The sequence below is a fragment of the Colias philodice genome, chromosome 13, assembly GCF_061535455.1.
Source record: "Colias philodice isolate Cphi_HAF_F1 chromosome 13, ilColPhil1 Martin Lab GWU primary, whole genome shotgun sequence".
Taxonomy (NCBI): Eukaryota; Metazoa; Arthropoda; class Insecta; order Lepidoptera; family Pieridae; genus Colias; species Colias philodice.
In genome coordinates this window covers 366,801-389,989 of record NC_143098.1, presented here as the reverse complement: position 1 = coordinate 389,989, position 23,189 = coordinate 366,801, and the positions used below count along the sequence as shown (strand labels likewise).

The window sequence follows — 23,189 nt, the reverse complement described above, 5'->3', positions numbered from 1 at the left end:
GCTTTCCCGGAACATCATTACCCCAAAACATTACCCCAAAGTGTCGACAAACTCGTAAAACTCGGCCGCAATCAAAGCGGCGAACCACAAAGAGGATCGGGTATCACAATATGGCACACGGGGGAAATTGAGCAATATTGAAATAGTGGTTTCTTACATAAACATGATATATATCGCTTGCGAGATTGCCGCCGCCGCAAATGTTAACTTATAACCGGTAATAGTCCGCAATGAGCGATCATCGATACTAATCATGATTTACGACTTTTCGCGTGTATTTTGTGGGCTTTGTTGCGTTTTATGTAATGTTCCTGGCAAATTAAAAGGAAACCTCTATGTGTAGATGCAATGAGTTCTTTTATATTTGTATATTTTATTACTTTCTTCTACAAATAAAATCAGGTTTAAGAAACCAAGTCCGCTTATATAGGTACACCTCATATTAAATAATATATATGGCCCACTTCTTACGAATGTTTACTACCTATACTCTATACTATAGTCTAACTAAGTATAGGTTTATTTTTATTGCAATAATGGACTCTAGTGTTTATAATCGCATGTTAACATCGCGTGGTACAACTATAGTATGTTATTAATCTGCTATAAAAAGGATGGAGGAAAAACGAAAGGACGCATCTACCTTGAGTGGTGACATCATGCCGACAGCTCGCTATTGTTCGAGCTATCGCCGGCAAACAATACACGTCTTGTACGTACGCCTAAATAAATTTATTATGACTATTATCGTCTTTATTATATACCTACTAATGTGCGTAATGAATAGAATTGTATTTAGTAAGTGACAATTATAAAAAATATTTAAACTGATAAGGATAAAAATCAGTAGAACATAAATTAGTAAGATTTGCGGCTGCATATTACATTCGATGTCCCCGAATTTCATTATTTTGTGCTGTTTAATCGATAGCTGGTAGTGGATTTTCTTAACAAACTGCTTTTCTTTTCCATCAAAAATGCGTAGTTTTTGTGAAAATCGAAATTGAAAATGATATTTTTTAAGGTTATTTTTGTACTAAAAACGCAACTTAAAGTAAAATCTTAAGCCATTATAGTATCAAAATGTCTAATTATCACACTCACACGCATTATTTTTAAATATATTTACGTACCTATTACTTTATTTACATATTACAATTTATTTTGTCAAAATAGTATTTTAACAATTTAGTATAGCCAAAAATCGTTCCATATTTTGTATTCACAACAAGCCACAGATAACACAGATTAGTTAATATGACGCAGATCACAGATTAGCAATACAAATATACTAGCTTATCATAGAGTATAAATGATACATTTTAATTTTTAATGTTTTTTTTATAGCTCACTTGCTTCAGTTTTAAAAATCGATTAACTTTTACTTTTAGTATTCAAATAGGTAGCGAGGAGCGAAGCGACGAGCGTGTTAGGTTAACTGTTGAACTGCCGCACGAGCCGAGCGAGCGAAGCGAGCGTGCCGCGGCAGCGGCCGGCGAGTGCCAGAAGCGACTTTAGGGCGATTCCACTCAAACAAAAAAAAACTACGTAGGTTTAAACAACCTGTTTGTATTTTATTTATGTATCGTAAAATTTTTGTTATTATCAAATGCTATCTAAATTAAAATTACGAAGTGTCTAGTCGTCCGCTAAACGGATGAATAAAATAAATTAGTCGTCCGATTACCGGATGAATAAAATAATTTAATCGTCCGATTATTCGGATTACTAGATAACCTTTTAACACTAAAGCTAGTTGGGTTGGACTAAAGCAAAGGGGGCTCAGGACTTAGAAAATTTTTGATGGAGTTGGTGTCATTATAACACCTATTTATTATTGTTTTATCGTAAAGATTACGCTAATATAAGCATGTTTTATAGGAACAACTTTTCTCTAAAATCAAAAATGGCCGAGATATTCGCCCTCAATTCGTTAGGTTAGGTTTAGGTTAGGTTAGGTTAGGTTTCTTAAAAAAAAAACTACACAGAAATAGGAGCCCCGCGAAGCGGGGCTCCGTCGACGCGCAAAAAAAATCAAGTTTAGGTTAGGTTAGCCGTTAGGTTAGGTTAGGTTTCTTAAAAAAAAAACTACACAGAAACAGGAGCCCCGCGAAGCGGGGCTCCGTCGACGCGCAAAAAAAATCAAGTTTAGGTTAGGTTAGCCGTTAGGTTAGGTTAGGTTAGGTTTCTTAAAAAAAAAACTACACAGAAATAGGAGCCCCGCGAAGCGGGGCTCCGTCGACGCGCAAAAAAAATCAAATACCTACGTGTGCCCTCCTCCCCCCTCTCCTCCCCCCACAAAAAACCTATAATACGTGCGGCAGTTCTCTAAAGAATTATTATTTTATTCATCCGGTAATCGGACAACTAATTTATTTTATTCATCCGTTTAGCGGACGACTAGCGCTGTCCTTAAAATTATTTTTGACAAATTCATTTTAAAAATCACTTTCGAATTATATTTATTATCTACAATTGTGAACGCGTCATATAACATTTATTATCTATAATGGCATGTCGTAAATACGTGGTAAATACAAACTTACATTTTCCAGGTAATATAATTTAAGAAATTGTTATAAATAAATTAATAATACGGCATTATATTTAAAAATATTGCCTGTGTGCGAGATTACTAGAAGTTTTAATACGACAATGGTATAAAAGTGTCGTTTTTAGTACAAAAATAACCTTAAAAAAAATAATTTTCATTTTTGATTTTCACAAAAACTACGCATTTTTGTTGGAAAAGAAAAGCAGTTTGTTAAGAAAATCCACTACCAGCTATCGATTAAACAGCACAAAATAATGAAATTCGGGGACATCGAATCAAATATTTAACCAGATTTGCCAAATATCCAGACCACATACAAATTACAATGTCTTATAACAGTAATATTCTCAGTGGGGAAAATTGACACTGCTAATGATACTGCTACAAAACATAATAGTAACCCATATTACCACATCTTTTACTGAAACTTTGGTGTACGACAGTCTGTCCGTCCCTACTACAACAGGTTTTATCTCATTTGACATCTAACTATTTACTAATGATTGTTCATTTATTTTCAAGTTCATATAGAAATGTGTAGGTACAACTACCACAATAATAAAACAAGATTTATTTTAAAATAAATATTACTAATATCACAATATTGCTATACAGTTTATACACCTGGTGTTGCTGCTGATAATAATTAATAACTAAGCAGCTAAGATGAAAATAATATGTTTTAATATTGCTATGCTCTGCTTTAATACTATGAGTTACTAGCAAACCGGGCGAACACCGTTTCGCCACCAGAGACACCTTTTCTTTGCTATAAACCTCACGCAGCTCGAGACCTTTCCAACGAATGCAAAACCGTGAAAATTGGTTTGTGCGTTCTGGATTTATAGCATCAGGAAGGAAAACCCGACTTATTTTTATATAGTAGATGATGAGTTGCCCACGTATGCAGCATGCAACGTTGTTACATGAACTATACTATATGAAAATGAAAATGATGTGACACACAAAGAATGATCTCTGTATGTTTGCACGGTGCAATTCACAAGGTTCACAGCCACCGGTGGCTAGCGAGAGTCACTTGTCACATTTGTCTACCTCTATACCAGAAAGGCAGTCTTAATTTTTAAGTATGTACTGTAATAAATAGATACTGTCATAGACATAAACAAAGTGCAAACATTTCTCAACTTTTAAGCACTTTGCCTTTGGTCCAAACCAACATTTATAACTGTTATAAATAATTAAATAACTTGCCAAATTTTAGTATGAATATTTTATTTAGATTTTTTTTTCATATTATTGTGATCTGTATCATTTTAATCTATACTAATATTATAAAGAGTTTGTTAGTTTGAACGCGCTAATCTCAGGAACTACTGGTCCAATCTGAAAAATTATTTCAGTGTTAGATAGCCCATTTATCGAGGAAGGTTATAGGCTATATATAATCACGCTAAGACCAACAGGAGCGGAGCAATGCGGAGGAAACCGCAGGGCACAGCTAGTATCAAATATAATAGAAAATATTTGACATTATAAATTTAATTAATTAGATATTAGATAAATTCAAGTATTCATTTCAAAAACATTTCAGTTCAATTCACTTATACTTTAATTTGATTTTTATGTATAACTCTCTAGGATTTGTTTTAAATTTTAAAAGAACTCAAAATAAATATGTATTGTTATTTACACAGGTGTAGTAACGCAGTATTGTCAAGTCAAGGTTACAAAAGTAATACATTTTTATTAACTTGACTAGATATTATGAATTACATTGAATATCATTAAAATACACTTTTACGACGATACGAAAAGAACTTGAAAACTTTGTCGAGATGTCTTACAGCCCAAAGTTGTAATATGTTCTACTTTACTTCGAAACATTTTACTTTTCTTTTAATAAGTCTACGAGTATGATGCTGAAGATATAAATAATTCATGACTTATCACTTACCTCAGTTGCAGATTTTCGATAAATTTGTCCGTAGTCAAATTGTCCAACAGAACGAAGTCGGGGACTCCGACTTCTGGTTGGCTCGTCATGGCTAAGAACTAAACAAAACTACATATACAGAACACTACTCCTTCTTCAGTTAAACTTTGTCGCGTTATACAGTAAGTTTATTCAACTATTGTCAACAAACCGTTAAAATCACACACAAAAAAACATACGTCCTCCCTTTACCAATATTTCAGACAAACTGACATATTTTTAAATTTTTAATTTAAAAATGGCCACCCGCGTAGAAATAATGTTGCCTTAAAACATAAATCTTACAAGTACATATATCAAAAACATTTATATAATTTTTAAAACACTTTTGATAAAATAAGCGGTTCATATTGTACATATAGCAAAGAAGTCACAATAAATATTATGAAGAAATTTCAAGTTCATTGTTTTATTTTTTATCTGTATTGAAACATGTTTCTATACATACTCTGTCGTACGCCATTTTCCTTGTTGTAGGCGCCTCAAATGTCATAATAATTTCCAGTTTCTGAAAATTACGTTTTATTTCCTTTTTTGCGTTATTTTCAAAGTTTTATTGATGTCTGTAATTATATATAAGTGCAATTATATTTTATTTGCTTTAATTCTCGTAATTATTTGCATATTTTTATAAGTGTTCGCTCATACGCACCAAGGACCTTTGATTGATGTTCTACAATGAGAAATAAAGAATATCTTTTGAAAAGGTAGCACGTACTTTTGACGCCCACAATATTTGTCAAGGGCTTTTTCGCTGCGTACTTTAGAATATATGAAAGGAATGGTGCCGTGCAGAAAGTTTTAAGTTTAGTGCGTATATATGGAACAATGAGTGATTCTCCGGGGGTCGAGTGGCTGCCGGCCTACAGTCCTGGCCCTCCGCGGCACAGCCCGCTGGGCCCCATCCCGCGTTTCCTCTACGAAGATGTCCAACCTCTTGCATTGCAACAGGAAAACAATAACAAGGAAATTGAGGAGAAACTAAACGCAAATAAAATAAAACATCCCAAGCCAGCTTACAGGTAACGTAAATTTATGACTTTTCCTTAATCAAAGAAACCTTCAAGCTATTTATGTTGTTAGAGTATATAATTTAGATGAGGTCATTCATTTTGTTATTAATGGCTATTGCAATTTCATTGTCATGCTTTGAAGTGACCAAAAAGACACAGAATCAAGAAACTGTAGGAAATAAAAACAATTTATAATGAAATGAAAACATCTCTAGTATTCCATTAACCTGTTTAGTTTTAAAACAAATAATTAATTAATTATCATGATATTCAATTGTTTTAAATGTTTTTTTTTATCATCCTTAACTGAAACAAATAATTTTTTGTGAAATTATATTTATAAAGCAACTGAGGTTGGTTTCTACATCAAGAAGTCACAATACCTCACAAGTCAGAAGTTTACTTCCTTTTCTTACAATAATAATTTTATTTATATTACTAGCTTACCGCCCGCGGCTTCGCCTGCTTTGTCTAAAACCTAATAAATTATATACTAAAACCTTCCTCTTGAATCACTCTATCTATTAAAAAAAACTGCATCAAAATCCGTTGCGTACGGTAGTTTTAAAGATTATAAAGATTATAGTAGCATATAAAGGGACATAGGGTCAGAGAAAGCAACTTTGTTTTATACTATGTATGCATCATGCATTAAAGAATATCCTAGTTATTATTATATGAGTGTAATTACATTTTGACACATTATATACTTGAAATTTTACAATAAATTGTTGCCAAAATTTCCAGTTACGCAAGTATGATCAGACTGGCAATAAGCAGTTCACCAAATGGGAAGATGACACTGAACGAGATTTATAATTACATTTGTAATGCATTCCCTTATTATAAAGAGGCGGGAAAAGGATGGATGGTATGTAAAATCTTTTAATATTTAGTAAAAAATTACGAGTTTTCATAATCTGTACTGAAGTTATAAAGCTGAAGAGTTTGTTTGAACGCGCTAATCTGAAAAATTATTTCCAAGCGGTCTAATTTTAAAAATTATTTCCATGTTAGATAGCCCATTCATTGGGGAAGGATATAGACTATATATCATCACGCTAAAACCAACATGGGCGGAGCTAGTTTTAAATAATATATGTAGTGAAGTGACCACCTCCTTGGTGCAGTGGTTATCGCATGAGCGTAGAACCGAGGGGACCTGGGTTTGATTCCGGTGGAGATGAAGAAAAAAAATGTCTCGGTCTGGCAGGACAAAGAAGGCTGATCACCTACTTGTCCCTAAAGAAGATCGATCAGTGAAACATATTTATAATTGCCCCTCGCCTCACTAGGGGACATGGGACTTCACTTATGTAATGAAGTGATCTATATAATTGTTTTGAATTGCATAGCATATCTTAACATTAGCAACTATGGAGTTTCTTGCCGGTTCTTCTCCATAGATACTGCTTTCCGAATTGGTGGTAAATGTAAAAAATATGTATTGACGTTTCAAAAGTGCTTCTAATTGAATAAATAAATGTTTGAGTTTGAGTTTTAGATCCTGGAATATTCCATTTAGTACTCACAGTTTAAATTTTTATAAATTACTATCTTTCCGCCCGCGGCTTCGCCCGCTTTGTCTAAAACATAATACATTATATACTAAAACCTTCCTTTAAAATCACTCTTTTCTCGTTGCATAGTTTTAAAGATTTAAGCATACATAGGGACATAGGGACAGGGAAAGTGTTTTTGTTTTATACTATGTAGTGATGACTAATTATATTCAATAAAATCTTGAAAGACAAAATCCACTATTCTATTGCTTTCTTAAGCTACTTTACAATAAAGATTCTGTTGCAAGGAGCAAAGAGTAAGATAATGATAAAAACAAAAAAATTGCATGTGGACAAAACAGATAAAAAAGTAATGAATGTGTGAATTCCCATGTCCCCTTGTGGGCTATGGGGTAAATGCATCTAATAAGGAGGCAGTAAAAAGTAAAGAATGTAAAAATAAATTATTAATATCTGTAGAACTGTTATCTCCAAAACTGTTATATTTGGAACGAAACTCTAACATAGAGATAGTTTAAATTGGATAATTTTTATTGAAGAAATGTTTAACTGAAACATCTAAGTGGTAAACAGAAAAAGAAAATTTTTTTTTTGTGATTTAAAAACAAATAAATAGAACTCAGAATAATATATTTTTATTTATGCCATTTCCAGAACTCGATAAGACACAACCTATCGCTGAACAAGTGTTTCATGAAGGTGGCTCGCAGCAAAGACGACCCGGGTAAGGGCTCGTACTGGGCGATGGACAGCAGCTACAAGATGGCAGAAGTCACGCCGCGCCGGCGCAGGAGTCTGCGAGTGAGTGATTTTTGTATTAATAATTGACATATTACAAAAATAAATATATAACAAATAATAATATGGGTGGTTTTTAATCATAAATCTGAACTAAAATTAATTTTTTCTAAGTTTATTTAACTCAGAAAAAATGAATGCCGTAGGTTGTAATTTATGCCAGGTCAGCCTTACAGAACTGGACGAGAAGCTAGTAATTAAATTTAAGAACAAGCTCTTTCTTCACCTTTTAAGTTCATTAGCTTTAAAACACAACTTTTTTGAAGATACAGAAAATTAATTTTATTCAATTTCTTTACATAGTATCAATTTTTTTATGAATGGGTTGACGTTACTCTGCATCTGCTAAAATTGTAATTACGTTATGTAGTATACATATAATGCATAGCCTACACCAGCATATTGTCTGTGATGTTAATCAAATTTGTCACTGCCGCAGATGGCCCCGTACAGCCCGGAGTGCAGCTCGAACAGCAGCGGCGACACGGCGCTGGCGGGCGCGAGCGTGCCCACGCCGCCGCCCACGCCCACCACGCCCACCGCGCCCACCACGCCCACGACGCCCACGACACCGGTGTCGCCCAACGTCAAGGAGGAGGTTAAGGAGGAGTCGGGTAAGAGCATTTTTATTGTCTACTAGCAATGCCCTGCGGTTTCACCCGCATAGATAGCGATATCGTGACAGTGAAAAGTCTACTGTAGGTCGGACTATAGGTTTAATTTTTAATCACATGAAAATCACCTTTACCCCGTCCCGCACTACGGCCTGCTCAATTGTATTGAACAGTATACCAACTATTTTCTGTAGATTGACACTTTTAAAAATTCGTTATATCTTTTGAATGTAACATCCAATTTTTTTCATTGAAAAAGTGTTTTGCTGGTATTGAAACAGTCTATAATAAAACATTATTTAATGGGATAAGGATTAATATATGTGTATGGATAACATGGTTTGATTACTGTCGGCACTTCTATTTACTTTGGAAACGTAAAAAAGTTGTTGTAGTAACATAACTACTGAAGATGGACATATGGTATCGCGATGTAGATATTGATCCATTCTATAATACCGTAGAACATTTTTTTGTTCTATCTTCAATAGATTCCGCAGCGCACGCGATGACAGAAGTTTTATTGCGGAATTTTTTACACCTTGGGTTACATTTTTGCATTTTTGGTAAGGATCTCTAATTTTTTTGAAAATGCAATATAGCCTATGTTGCTCAGTGAAGATGCAGCTTTCTAATGGTGAAAGAATTTTTGAAATCGGTCCAGTAGTTTATGCGTGAAAACCATACATACGTACATACATACATAATTACAAACCTTTCCTCTTTATAATATTAGTATAGACTAGCACCCGCATTGCTCAGCTCCTGTTGGTCTTAGCGTGATGATATATAGCTTATAGCCTTCCTCGATAAATGGGCTATCTAACACCGAAAGACTTTTTCAAATCGGACCAGTAAGTAGTTCCTGAGATTAGCGTGTTCAAACAAACAAACTTTTCAGCTTTATAATATTAGTATAGATAACGATTATCAAGTGTCTGCTAATCTCTTTTAGTTTAAAGAATATTTTATAAAAAGAGCAAATTGTAATTAATTATTTCTTGTTCTAGAATCCAAACATACTGATGATGCACTGTCAGCTCTGATGAACGAGGAACTTATAGCTGATGTGGATATTAGCAGAGGTATGTTATTGTTATATTGGCACTTTTTATTTATTTACATGCTTAATTTGAATTACAATCCAGTGCATGAAAACCACATTAGCTTAAAATATTATAGCTGATTAAATTTTACATATTTTGTTTCCCATTATTTTTAAACCTTATATTCATGGTAAATATTTGTTTAGCAACCTAGTTAAAACAACATGTTACAAAGTTACTATTAAGTTAACAATGCATTTTAAAAGAAAATTCACCCAGTGACTTGATCACCATGTCCAAAATATGTTTGCCATAAATATAAGCCTTAATTATACGTCAATAAGTGCTGTTTTACTTTACCGACTTTACATATAAGCTAATAAGATCTATAAAGATCTATGTTACTTAAATAAGACTTTATGGGTAAGCTAATAAGAGCTATATTTCCGTGTACAGAGCGCTGGTGGTGGTCGGGCGCGCGGCGGCACGTGTGCGAGGTGCGGCACTCGGCGCTCACGGACGACTACGGGAACTTCCGCGACGAGCGGCAGGACGACTGCGACTGCCCCGCGCACGACCTCGACCCCGCCAGCCCCCAGCTCCCGACCCCCACCACCCCCGTAACCCCCATACTCGCGACCCCCCTCGTGACTCCAACCCCCATCGCGACTCTAGGGACCCCGACCCCTCTAGCGACTCAGAACCCCCTGCAACTGACCCCAACTGGAACTATAGCTAGCCTAGCCCCGCCCCTCCCGCAATCGGTTCTCGCGACCCCCAGTATAGCTCTACCGACCCCCACGGGCCTGCCGACCCCCACGGGCCTGCCGACCCCCACTGGCCTGCCGACCCCCACGGGCCTGGCAACCACTGGCCTAGCGTTGGGGTTGCCAGCGGATATATCGGTTCTGGCCAGCAAGTGGCACAACGGCGCGTTATAACAACGGCAAGTCCAGCTCACCTTATATTAAGGTCCGTGAGTGTTGGCTGCGAGTAGAGTCGGGCGGTTTAGTGTTGCCAGTAGCACCTTGTTTGGCTCGGGGGACTATAAAGTTAGTGTTTGTAATTATTGTTGGTAATGTTCTACAAATTTGCATTGATTTTACAATCATTATTTTCAGAATTTCATTGTTTAACCTATTAACTTTTTTTTTTCAAAGATTGAAATAGACATAGTGTCTCCCCTGAGCCAGCAACGTGGTAACTATCGTGTTCATGATGACATATACCAAGTTTTTACCAATTTTATTGAAGCGAAATGTTTTATAGACATTTACTTGAATTATATTATTGTTCAGTGCGTAGAGTAGCGTCGGGCGATCGGCCGCAGCGGGCTCGCTTCTGTGTGACGCTGTATTTGCGAGGATATATTATTTATTGTAAACGATACAGATTTAAAAGTAACATATCTACGTTTTGTAGTGTTACCTCGACTAGGTAGGACTTTTTGACGCGGATATTCGTAAAAATGTAAAAAATTAACAAAAATATATCTTAATATTAACTAACATTTGAATGTTTATTTACAGCGAGAGTTATTTTCGAGTTAAAGATATAATTATTTATATATTTCGATGCAAACTTGATACTTTACGTTTCCAAGTGTAGCCGGATGACGAGCAGATCTCACAACGACCAGTATATCTTATGTAATAATTTAATATACTTAAACATAGTGTTCACTTAACGTTTAGTTCTTATATATGAATTAGTTTTACGAATTTATAGTTTAACGCAAATATACGTAAAATGCTTTTTAGGTTCTTTATAGATTATTCTGCTTGCCGCTGTTGAAAATTAACTTCATAACGTCCACAGCAATAGGAAAAATTATTCATTTCGCTTGCACAGTATTTACCTCTCTGTTCAACGTATAGTGAGTAACAGAGAGGTACATACTGTGTGACTGAGATGAAGAGCGTCAGTTAGCCTTTTTTTATTACTAACAACAATAAATAACACTATATATCTATCCCTTTTCTCCGATTTACAAATAATGTAACGTTAAAATGTTAATTAAAATGAAGAAATGCATAAATATCATTGTGAAAAATCACATCTTAAAATATAAAAGGATATAAAAATATCAAAACTTGAAAAAACTTATAAAAAGTGTTAGATATAATATTGCTGTGGATCGACAAAGTAGACTCGTGTGCCATACGGAGTGTCGTGGCTCGGAACGGTCCCATATCTTGTTGAATGTGTTCACATATACACGTCTCTAGGGTAGCTTAGCGTAGCCGTGTAATGTATATAAGAGTATATGGGGGTCAGTTGGAATATACCGCAACCCCTAACCCCCTTTTCGAAGCATAATATTTTAAATTATATAAACGGAGCCGCGCCTCCCTATATAATGATATATGAGCTCGATCGAGACCATAGCGTAGGAGGTTAGTGTAAGGACTCGTCTAAACGTGTAATTTAGTTTCATTAACGTCCAATAATGAAATTGTAATAGCGATGCGGGATCATTATATGTTATTATTTATTCAAATCTCTATCACCGATCACTGACTCGACCCGAAAGTGTATATTTAGAAATATTTAACTGTTCGTAATTAACATTCCTTAATTTTCGTGTCAAAATTATATATATTGTGTAACATAATAGTAAGTTTTATTTGGTATATGAATAATATTCAGTATTCGATAAGTATTGTTAAGTTGGTCGCAAGCGGAAGTAACGACGCGGTGCATAGTAAGTTGCCATCACTGATCGTTTGATATTTTATTGTTTTTCTGTGATAATCAATTTATTTTCGAAAAAAATATACGATTCGTGAATACGTCAATAGACCTACTATTCATTATTTAAAAAGAATGATATTTTAAATCGAGTATATTTTATTTGTACTTTTCATATTGAAGCATTGTATTTAGTTTGTGAAGGATTTTTATTGTTTTTCAAGATGTCCGTCACTGATTGGGTTCGACAACTCCGCCTATAGTTGATATTACCGGCAATTTATATGAAATTATTTTATTTGTATGCGACGATCGTGCGTTAGCCGTTTACTTTATACTTTAAGAGTAGAATGTTCTACCTCTATACAAATGATAGTTGATGTATATTAAAACTTTTAACAAATTGTGCGTTTTTATTTTTTCCTCCCACAGTTCCTAAAATAAGGGTACACTATCATTTTATACCAGCGACGGCGCCCAAGTTTATGGTAAACCGAAAAATGAATAAGTATATAACTTAATATTTTACTCCTCATTCATAATAACACACTTTTCTTACTTTTTCAAGTAAAAGTACTAAATTTCATCAATTTAGGTTCAGTTATACAGGATGTAATCGTTAAGTGTGCAATTAAATATTTGAGATAGTCATATTTCATACTAAATGTACTCATTATAGGTAAAGTACTATCAATATCAGTTTAAAGTTTTTTTTATATCTGTAATATTACGAAATAATCGCCTGTGCACACTTAACGATTAAGCGCGTCACACACGGTGAAGATACTATAATATTTTATCTTAAGATACTGTTATATTTTATATTACAGTATCTTAACGCCTCCGGTGTCAGCGTTCGGACCATCATTTTTCTTTTTGTCATTGCGTACTAAGACCCCTGTAGAACCGCCATCCTGTTACAAATGACGCGAAATTTTGTGGGTCATTTGTAACAGGATGGCGGTTCTACAGGAGTCTTAGTACGCAATGACAAAAACAAAAATGATGGTCCGAACGCTGATACCGGATGCGTTTAGATACTGTAATATAAAATATAACAGTATCTTATGATAAAATATTATAGTATCTTCACCGTGTGACGCGCTTTACACCCGGTATAGTAAAAAGAGCTTTTGTGCCATACAGACCTCACACTCGCAAATGTTATTACACTTCGAATATAAAAACAAACCAATAAATATGATAATAATATGAGACTAGAAAAAGTTGATATGAAACGAAACTTGCCATAATAACAACATTACTGCAATGTTGTGTAAATTTTGTTTTATTATTCAAGAATCAAGTAAAAATTAAAATAAAAACCTTACCCGAAACTCTTTTATCTACTTATACCGATTTGATACCGATAATAAAATTGGAATTGTCTGTTTTTAGCGTTCCGCACCTCAAAAGGAAAAACGGAACCCTTGTAGGATCACTTTGTTGTCCGTCTGTCTGTATGTCTGTCAAGACCCTTTATTTCAGGAACGCGTGGAGATATTTAATTTATAAGCCAACGCAATCAAAAAACAGCCGTTTATGCTGCAAATTTTCGCAAAACCTACAGGGTACTTCCCGTGTACATAGAATTTTGAAATTTAGTAAAAAGCAATGTCTTATAACATAGATGTAGGAATAATTGCCAAAAACATGATTTTTTAATTAATTAAATATAAAAATATTTTTAAACTTAACTAACTACAACCCTTTTACTCATGAACACCTACAATCAGGTTTTAAATTGATATTCACATAAAAAACTCAGGTCTACAATACCTATAAGCTGTAGTTAAATCAAACTTCTACATCAACGCAATCAGAAAATCTCTTATTTGAAACTAGCTGTTATACTACAGTTTATCTACTCATGTGGTACTTAATTAATACCAGAAAGATTGTCTAATTTTCACTCCGAAATAATTTTATCGATAATATATTCAGTAACTATAGAAAATGTATGTGTAATAAGTAGCCTATTTATTTTATTTGCAACTATTTTTTCCATTAAAAAAACCGGCCAAGTGTGAGTCGAACTTGCGCACCGAGGGCTCCGAACAAAACTACTTTTTATTATGTTGTTACTCTAAATTTAAAATGTACCAATGTTTTAGCAATTTTCCTTTATCTTTGCTATAAGACATTGCTTTTAACTAAATTACAAGACTCTGTGTTCACGGGAAGTACACTGTAGGTTTTAGTTTTTGATTCCCTTGCGAATTTGCGAAAATTTTCAGCATTAACGGTTGTATCTCCCGATTGCGTTGACGTAGAAGTTTGATTTTATTACAGCTTAATAAAGATATTATAGACCTGAGTTTTTGGTGTGAATATTAATTTAATACTGTATGTAAGCGTTCATGAGTAAACGGGTTCGAAGTATTAAAATTATTAAAAATATTTTTTTATATGTCATTAAAAATTCATTATTTTCTTTGTACCAAATTTCAAGATTCTGTGTTCATGGGACCCCTGGGACCCATGGGACCTATGGGACCCTGTAGGTTTTGATTTGTTCAGCGTTTATGGCTGTATCTTTTGATTGCATTGGCTTATACGTTTGATTTTTTCACAGCATCAAGGGACCGTCAGGAGTATTCGATATAAATTTCAGCTTGATACCTCCAAGCCTCCCGAGAAAAACGGTGTTGACAGACAGACAGACAGGACAATAAAGTGATCCTATAAGGGTTTCGTTTTTTTTTGAGGTTCGGAACCCTAAAAAGAAGTGTATAGTAGAGCCATTTTAATAGGCAACAAAATTCAACAATGTAACCTAGTAACAACGACATAGAATAACTTGATATTTCGTTTTGTTTTGGTTTTGTTAGAACTGCACATTTGCTTAACTTTTTTCAATTACGATTTCATATTTATAATAATAATGACCGATACAAGTAAATTTAAGATTTCATTTTACTGATAAACCTAAGGATAAACCATTCTAATCATAAATCATAATAAACAATTTCAAAAACTGACGTCGCTACAATTTTGTGTCAATAAAAATTGTTTCTATTTAAAAATACCAGAGACGTTACTCTAAAAATCGAAATATGTCATCTAGAATCGAATGCATTGATTATATACTTGTGAATAAAAATCATCATAAATTAATAAAATGTGTTTCAAGTTCGATTGACAAATGTTTCAAGTCCGTATCGAGTAATTCACTTTAATCAATGTTTTTAAGCTTCGAAGATAAAATTGATAGACGTCAAATGTTGCCTATTAAGGTTGATGTTCCGACCGTCCCTCCATACATTTTTGATTACCTCTAAACACTTAACACAGACACTATTTCTTTAAAACTAATCATTTTATCACTTCTCTATAATGAAATGTGTGCGCGTTCGACCTTTTTGATCAATAATTTACAATATTTACTTAGAAAAACAACAGTAAAATACCGGAAAAATTTGACACTTCTACAGTAGTGTGCGTGACTTTTGCCAAGCGAAACACGACATAAAGCACGACATCTAGCGCATAGACTATATACTTATTACAGATCTAGCGCGTCAATGTCTAAACGAAAGGCGATGTTTAGACATTGACGCGCTAGATGTCGTGCATTCGCGTTCGTTATCTTATGCATAATGAGCATAATTCTAATAAATCAAAGTTCTGTGTAAAAATTGAGTAATTTCATTTCCAATCGTTCAAAGAAAATAACAATAAAATAAAATAAAACTAATGACCTTAGAAACTATGTTTTTTTTTATTTATTACTCATTATTGTTCGTCCGTCGTAGGTCTGTAAACTGTATTGTACACTGAAGGTAAATGGTACTGTAGGTACTTTAGTTCGGCGTCGTCGCTCGTCGGCTTGATATAAAATTACATTCTTGATTTCATTGACACGCGCTATGATTTGCGCGCGGAATTTCTTGTGTTGTGAATTTATTTTTGTATGCTATGCATTTTAATTGATTCAAATTGCAATGTTTCTCTAGTATGCATTTGAGACTATATTGTAAATTGTAATAATTGATCGTGGGTATAGTAATTAATTATTCTAATAACGCAATTAGTAATATATGTATTTTCGGTGGGATTCAAAACAAAAAATTGGCCCGTGATTTTTATGAAATTTCACCACATTGCAAATCACATCAATCATAGTTCATACACATGTATGACGAAAGTGATTAGTATTGTGGCTAACATTGACTCATCAGTTCATCACTGAAACCAGTGATAAATCAGTACCTATATCATATTGTGTTTGAATATTTTTAAACAATGATATAAGTATACAATTATTATAAATCGGTAAACTATCAAAGTAATCACAAACTTGCAAACATTGGTAAAATGTCCAGTAGTTTATGAGCCTATTCATTACAATCAAACAAACAAACAAAGTTTTCCTCTTTATAATATTAGTGTAGACAAACACTATGAATACGATCACGAATGCAAATTCGGGGATTTTCTAATTATTGCTAAATAATAATTGAATTCGTTTTGAAATACTCTATAATTTTTAGTGTATAATAGAGGTCCGCGCCACGCCGGCGTGCCGCCGCCGAGAGACCCCGGCGCGCCGCCGCCGCCGCCGGGTCACAGAAAAATTGGCGCCGAGTTCAAATTTTGCGCGCGAACCACGTGTCACGCACGCGTTGTTGTCTACAACACGGCAACGTCGCATCGATATAGTAGACAATGTCTACTATATCGATGCCAGATGTTTTACTCCAAAAGCTAGCCAAAAAACACTCCAATAGATTTATTGATGAGGATGACGACGTCGCTCAAGAGTGTTGGAGATATTTGGCTACGGCTAACCCTTCAGATTTAGGAGATGTAGAGGACAACATTCTTAAGTTCTGGGAACAAAAAAAAGTTGTTTTTCCTTGGCTTGCCGGATTAGCGCGATCGCTTCTATCTATCTCAGCTCTTGCACGCCAAATGAAAGGGTTTTTTTCTGTAGCTGGACTAGTCTTAACTGCGAAGAGATCGCGTCTAAATCCTGCAAAAGTTAACAAAATTATTTTTATTCATGATAATTATAAACATGATTTGTTACAATGCAGACGACAGTACGGGGGATGCTCTTTATCCCGGCCGTGCAAACACCTCAAAGGAAAGCCTCAATGAGAGTCGAAACAAACTTGTGTCTGAACTCTGAAGTCGAGTCTTCTCTCTAAGAAGTCTCGGATTGGGGCGAACTTAATCTTGTCGAGTTCAATCCCCTAAAGACACAGGTTTGCGCGTTCACCGCTAAAAAGACCCCATTTGTCGTAGAACATCGGTTTAAGAGTACTCCCCTTAGTATATCGCTGAAAATCGGAATCCTCGGAGTTGAAATCTCGAGTGACGTTCAATTCCGCAGTCATTTGGAAGCGAAGGCTAAATTAGCCTCGAAAAAACTTGGTGTGCTCAGTAGATCGAGACAGTACTTCAAGCCGGCCCAACGACTTCAGCTGTACACAAGGCTCAAGTGCGACCGCATATGGAGTACTGTTCTCATCTCTGGGCCGGAGCCCCACAGTATCAACTCCTTCCTCTTGACCGCATCCAACGTCGAGCAGCTCGAATTGTCGATGACCGTAGGCTTTCCGATATGTTCCCGAACAACTACGACATCGGGGCCTTCAAGAAAAGAGCTTATTTGTCCATAAAAGGCCGGCAAAGCACTTCTAGTGTTACAAATGTTTATGGGCGGTGGTGACTGGTGACCACTTAACATCAGGTGGCCCACCTGCTCCTTTGCTTGCTCTGACATAATATTGCCAATAAAATTATTGGCAATGTTTATAATTATCATTTTCATCACTAAATAGTTAAGCTACTTGATTTTAATAAAAATATTTTTTTATTAAACTTAAAGAGATTTTTCTACTGCCCACGCCGGCGACGCCGCGCCGCGCCGGGTGCCGCACCCGGCGCGCCGCCGCTGGGCTTTTGGACTGCGGCGCGGACCTCTAGTGTATAAATAGACATTTATAATGTGGTGCTCATTTTTTTTGTACTGCTAACGCTATTGTAGGTACCTATTTTCGTTGTTTTATTTCAAGTGAACACGGCCATACAATTTTGTCACGAGCCGCCTATGATTGTAGGTACTTTTGTTAGGCTCCTTCGTCGTCCGCGTCGGCTCGAAAGTTCTTGATTTCATTGTCACGCGCTATGATTTGCGCGCGGATTTTCTTGTGTTGTGAATTTATTTTTGTATTATTATTATTTTTTATTTATTTTTTTATTTTATTGATTCAAATAAAATATTTCACTAGTATGCATTTGAGACTATATTGTATTATGTATAATTTATCGTAGGTATAGTTATTCTTATAACGCAGTTATATTTTCGGTGGGACAATTTGACCCGTGATTTTTCTGAAATATCACCACGTTGCAAATCACATCAATCATACACACGTATGACGAAAGTATAGTGGCTATAATTGACTCATCAGTTCATCACTGAAACCAGTGATAAATCAGTAGGTACATATATCATATTTTATTGTGTTTGAATATTTTTTAAACAACGATATATACAATATTATTATAAATCGGTAAACTACCAAAGTACTTCCGAATTTTCAGACAGACAAACAAGTAGTTTGAACACGCAGTTTTCTTATACTAGTAGCAAAAATCAAAACCATAATATTATGTTTCCCTACTATATTTTACTAAAAGTCGAGTGCGTCGAAATCGTAAATAATAATATTATGTTTTTCACCTTCCTGGTTATTTTCCCATAGTAAATAGTGTTTTAGGTTTGTTGTTGTAGGTAGGAATAATAATAATTATTCTTACATGTTGGTTATGAAATGTATATTGAAATAATTTACTTTTACAAATCATTAGTGATATAAGTTTTGAGTGAAAATGCTTGGATCAGCATAATATTATATGGTACTTCAAATACATGTTTTGATAAAAAAAAACAATAGTGTAATAAAATAAAACTGCGTTTTATTGTAATCAATGTTGACAATTTTAAATTCCAAAATTATTGATCAATAAAATAGTTTACACCAACAAATATAACTTTTATTTTTATAACAATCGTTCATAATATAAACCGTAGCAGGTGGCGTTTTGAAGTTCTGTCTACTCATACAGAAAAATGGAAAACTTGTTTTTTTTGTAAACAATTTATTACTCATGTTGTTTGGCAACTCGAAGCGTGGTCGTCCGTCGTAGGTACTTTTGTTCGGCGTCGCGTCGTCGTCCGCGTCGGCTTGATATAAAACATTCTTGATTTCATTGACACGCGCTATGATTTGCGCGCGGAATTTCTTGTGTTGTGAATTTATTTTTGTATGCTATGCATTTTAATTGAATCAAATTGCAATATTTCTCTAGTATGCATTTGAGACTATATTGTAATAATTGATCGTGGGTAGGTATAGTAATTAATTATTCTAATAACGCAATTATATTTTCGGTGGGATTCAAAAAAAAAAATTGGCCCGTGATTTTTATGAAATTTCACCACATTGCAAATTATATATTATACAATTACAATTACAATTATTATAAATCGGTAAACTATCAAAGTAATTACAAACTTGCAAAATATGCTTTTCCGAATTTTCAGACAGACACACAATTTTATTAGTTTGTTTTAGCAAAGTAGGTACCTATACCTATACGCTTACGTCGCGCGTCGCGTCGTCGAAAACGGTGCGCCCAGAAACAAACATACCTAATTCAGTTACAATCCTTTTTTTGTTCCGTAATTTATTGTATTTATTCTAATACGATTTTTTTTATTCGTCGGCCAGTTCTACTAGGTATAAAAAGATAAAATTGAAATATAATTATTGTAGCGACAGCCATATTATGTTACTATGTTTTCGTAAATATGTTTTTCACCTTCCTGGTTATTTTCACATAATCTTATCTTCTTATATATAAAAATGAATCGCAAAATGTGTTGGTAAGCGCATAACTCGAGAACGGCTGAACCGATTTCGATCATTCTTTTTTTATTATATTCCTTGAAGTACGAGGATGGTTTTTATGTAGAGAAAACGTAAATATTATGTACCACGGGCGAAGCCGGGGCGGACCGCTAGTATATATATATAAATGAATCGCAAAATGTGTTGGTAAGCGCATAACTCGAGAACGGCTGAACCGATTTCGATAATTCTTTTTTTATTATATTCCTTGAAGTACGAGGATGGTTCTTATGTAGAGAAAACGTAAACATGTACCACGGGCGAAGCCGGGGCGGACCGCTAGTCTTATATATAAAAATGAATCGCAAAATGTGTTGGTAAGCGCATAACTCGAGAACGGCTGAACCGATTTCGATAATTCTTTTTTTATTATATTCCTTTAAGTCCGAGGATGGTTCTTATAGCTAGAGAGCTAGTTAGTTTAGTTTTAGTGCAGTGGCAGTGTAAATGTTGTTGTTGAGGTTATGTAAATTTAACACTTTAGTTAACTACCAAGATATAAAGAAATGAGGATAGGACACAATAACTATTGGTTGAGGTATTTATAAACTCATAATATACTTTTAAAAAAATCACGTTTTAATAAATTTCTAGAATTAAATTAGAACAGCTGATTCAAAATAGCCTAAAAAATCTTAATAATAATAATTACGCTTCACAGCAAGAAGAAATGTACCATATGTACCCGCACAAAGTCGATATTGTGTTGCCTACCGTTCGACTCAATGGCTAGGGTTGTAACTACCTTTAATAATTATTACCAAACAAATAAACCGAGTGATGCGAAATAACCATAATTCTTTTAGAGTTTGATAAAATGATCAGGCAGGTATTTTCTTTAATCCTCTGAATTCTCGGTTACTAAATTGTATCGTTGAAATTATTCTTAATCGCGTAAATTTAATAAATAATCATATGGAAAACACTTTTCATTTGTTTTTTTACTTTCACGCCCAACTACTATACAATAATTACGTTGTTTCGGTATTTTGACGAGAAAACGCAGGAAACATCCGTTGTATCATTTTAGATAGATTGTATATTTTGTATCTGTAGAATTGAAATCAAAGCTATGTATATGTTGTCTCCATTCTTTTCTTATCGGATTGTTGATCCCAATGCGAATGCGTCACTTAAATTTTATAAAAGACAATTAAGAACATCAAAAATAAAGTGATACGTAAATATTTCACAGTGCAATATATTATGTAATTAATAATAATTATATATTTATGAAAAAATAATTACATCAGATTTAATAATAGCAATTGTTTTGAATGTACATAATATGAATAAATGATTACATCATAATAGTAATAATCACAATTGTTTTATTTCCCATTTGTTGCAACCCTAGCATATTTTCATGTAGCAGCAGAAGTACCTACACTGGCGGCGCGGCGGCATCGTGCGACATCAAAGGCATTGCCTTACTAGGTAAGTTTATAATGACTCATTTCTTTTATTATATAATTTACGTTTTACTTTTACAGAATCCGATTCAATGGATTATGAAGACGAGTCACACAACGCCATACGATAGTGATGATGAATGAACATTTCAATAAATGCATGCGTGTTTTTTTATGTTGTTTTGTAATTGTTAATTGTTTCTTAAATAAAGAAATAAACTAAATATTTAAATGATGATTTGTTATTTGCAACACAACTTTATATTTGAGATTCTTTACAAATGTATATTTAGTTTTGTATCATCAAATTTATAAATTTTATTCCATAGTTTTCAAAATTAAATGTAAATGACCATAAAAACATTAATAAAGTAAATCATTGATGTAAGGTCAGGGAACGTAATACATATATACATCTGACCATGTAGAAGCTAAGTCTTGTTGACTGCTGAAGTCTGTAAAGTTTTGTTGTCTGCTGAAGTCTGTACGCAATGAAAATGTCTGCCGTTTCGAAAATAAGTTTTTAAGACCCTAATAAATAAAATATATGAATGGCAGATCTGGTCAAATACTTTCAAAATTGTATTTTTTTCAGCACTTTCATAAGTGTCTGCCAGAATGTTATCCGCGTGATAATGGTCTGCCATTGTTATTTTCCGATAGTAATAATAATCTATTTTCAAATATCAAAATGGCAGACGTGGTCAAATGGTTTCAAAGTTCGCCAAAAATTTCCACCTGTCTTACCTAAGCGCGCGCCCCGTCCACCACTCTGGGCTTAGTGACTCCTCATCTCATGTATAGTAGGTATAGGGGAATCAACACACAAAAATCCAGGTCTGGTCAAATACATACAGGTAGCTTTGCGCTAGCTCTCTAGCTATTACTTCTTATGGAGAGAAAACGTAAACATGTACCACGGGCGAAGCCGGGGCGGACCGCTAGTAAATAATAAAATAATAAATAGTGTATTAGATTTGTTATTGTATCTTGTATACCTACGAATAATTATTCTTACGTCTTGTTGGGAAATGTTCAAATACCTACCTATTGAAATAATTTACTGTTACAAATCATTAGTGTTATTAGTTTTGAGTGAATAGGCATGGATCAGAAATTCAGAATATAATATGCTACTAACTACTCAAATACATACATGTTTACACAACAAACACCACTGACCTCTATAACTATAAGTTATAGAGGTCAGTGACCGTCAGTGACAAACACTATGGATACCTACGCTCGCGAATGCAAATTCGGTGATTTACTAATTATTGATACCTAGTCATTGAATTCGTTTTGAAATAGCCTGTACTTTGTAATTTTTAGTGTTATAGACATTTATAAAATGTGGTGCTCATTTTTTTTTTGTAATAAATTATCCTGCTACGCTATTGTATTTTCGTTGTTTTATTTCAAGTGAACACCCATACAATTTTGTCACGAGCCGCCTCTGGCCTCTGGGTGAAATCAACCAGTCAAATGATTTTTGTTCTAATTGTATTTTGGTAGTAGTTTGTTTAGAATTTACATTACCATTGTTTAATTTTTATTTTGTATTTGCAGTAAAATAAAAAGATGAAAAACTTCATTAGGTATATTGTACGACACCTCACTCTGAATCGCGCTAGCGAAATTTTTTCGTTACAGAGC

At 34.2% G+C, this 23,189-nt stretch overlaps 2 protein-coding genes across 2 annotated transcripts in view; one reads left to right on the top strand and one right to left on the bottom strand.

Moving 5' to 3' along the window:
• The window catches only part of Myo31DF (Unconventional myosin ID), a 49,005-nt gene extending 44,297 nt beyond the window's left edge, over positions 1–4,708 (bottom strand). Inside the window, exon 1 of the mRNA XM_089702138.1 lies at positions 4,473–4,708. Coding sequence (XP_089558264.1) covers positions 4,473–4,561 — 89 coding nt within the window. The 5' untranslated portion in view covers positions 4,562–4,708. The remainder of the gene's footprint in view (positions 1–4,472) is intronic.
• A 271-nt stretch (positions 4,709–4,979) lies between these two features.
• On the top strand, positions 4,980–12,599 carry LOC149483141 (uncharacterized). Its single transcript, XM_089702107.1, has 6 exons — positions 4,980–5,533; positions 6,272–6,395; positions 7,702–7,848; positions 8,285–8,459; positions 9,470–9,544; positions 9,962–12,599. The coding sequence occupies exons 1-6, from the start codon at positions 5,340–5,342 to the stop codon at positions 10,444–10,446; spliced, it is 1,200 nt and encodes a 399-aa protein (XP_089558233.1). The 5' UTR covers positions 4,980–5,339; the 3' UTR covers positions 10,447–12,599.
• Positions 12,600–23,189: the final 10,590 nt, after the last annotated feature.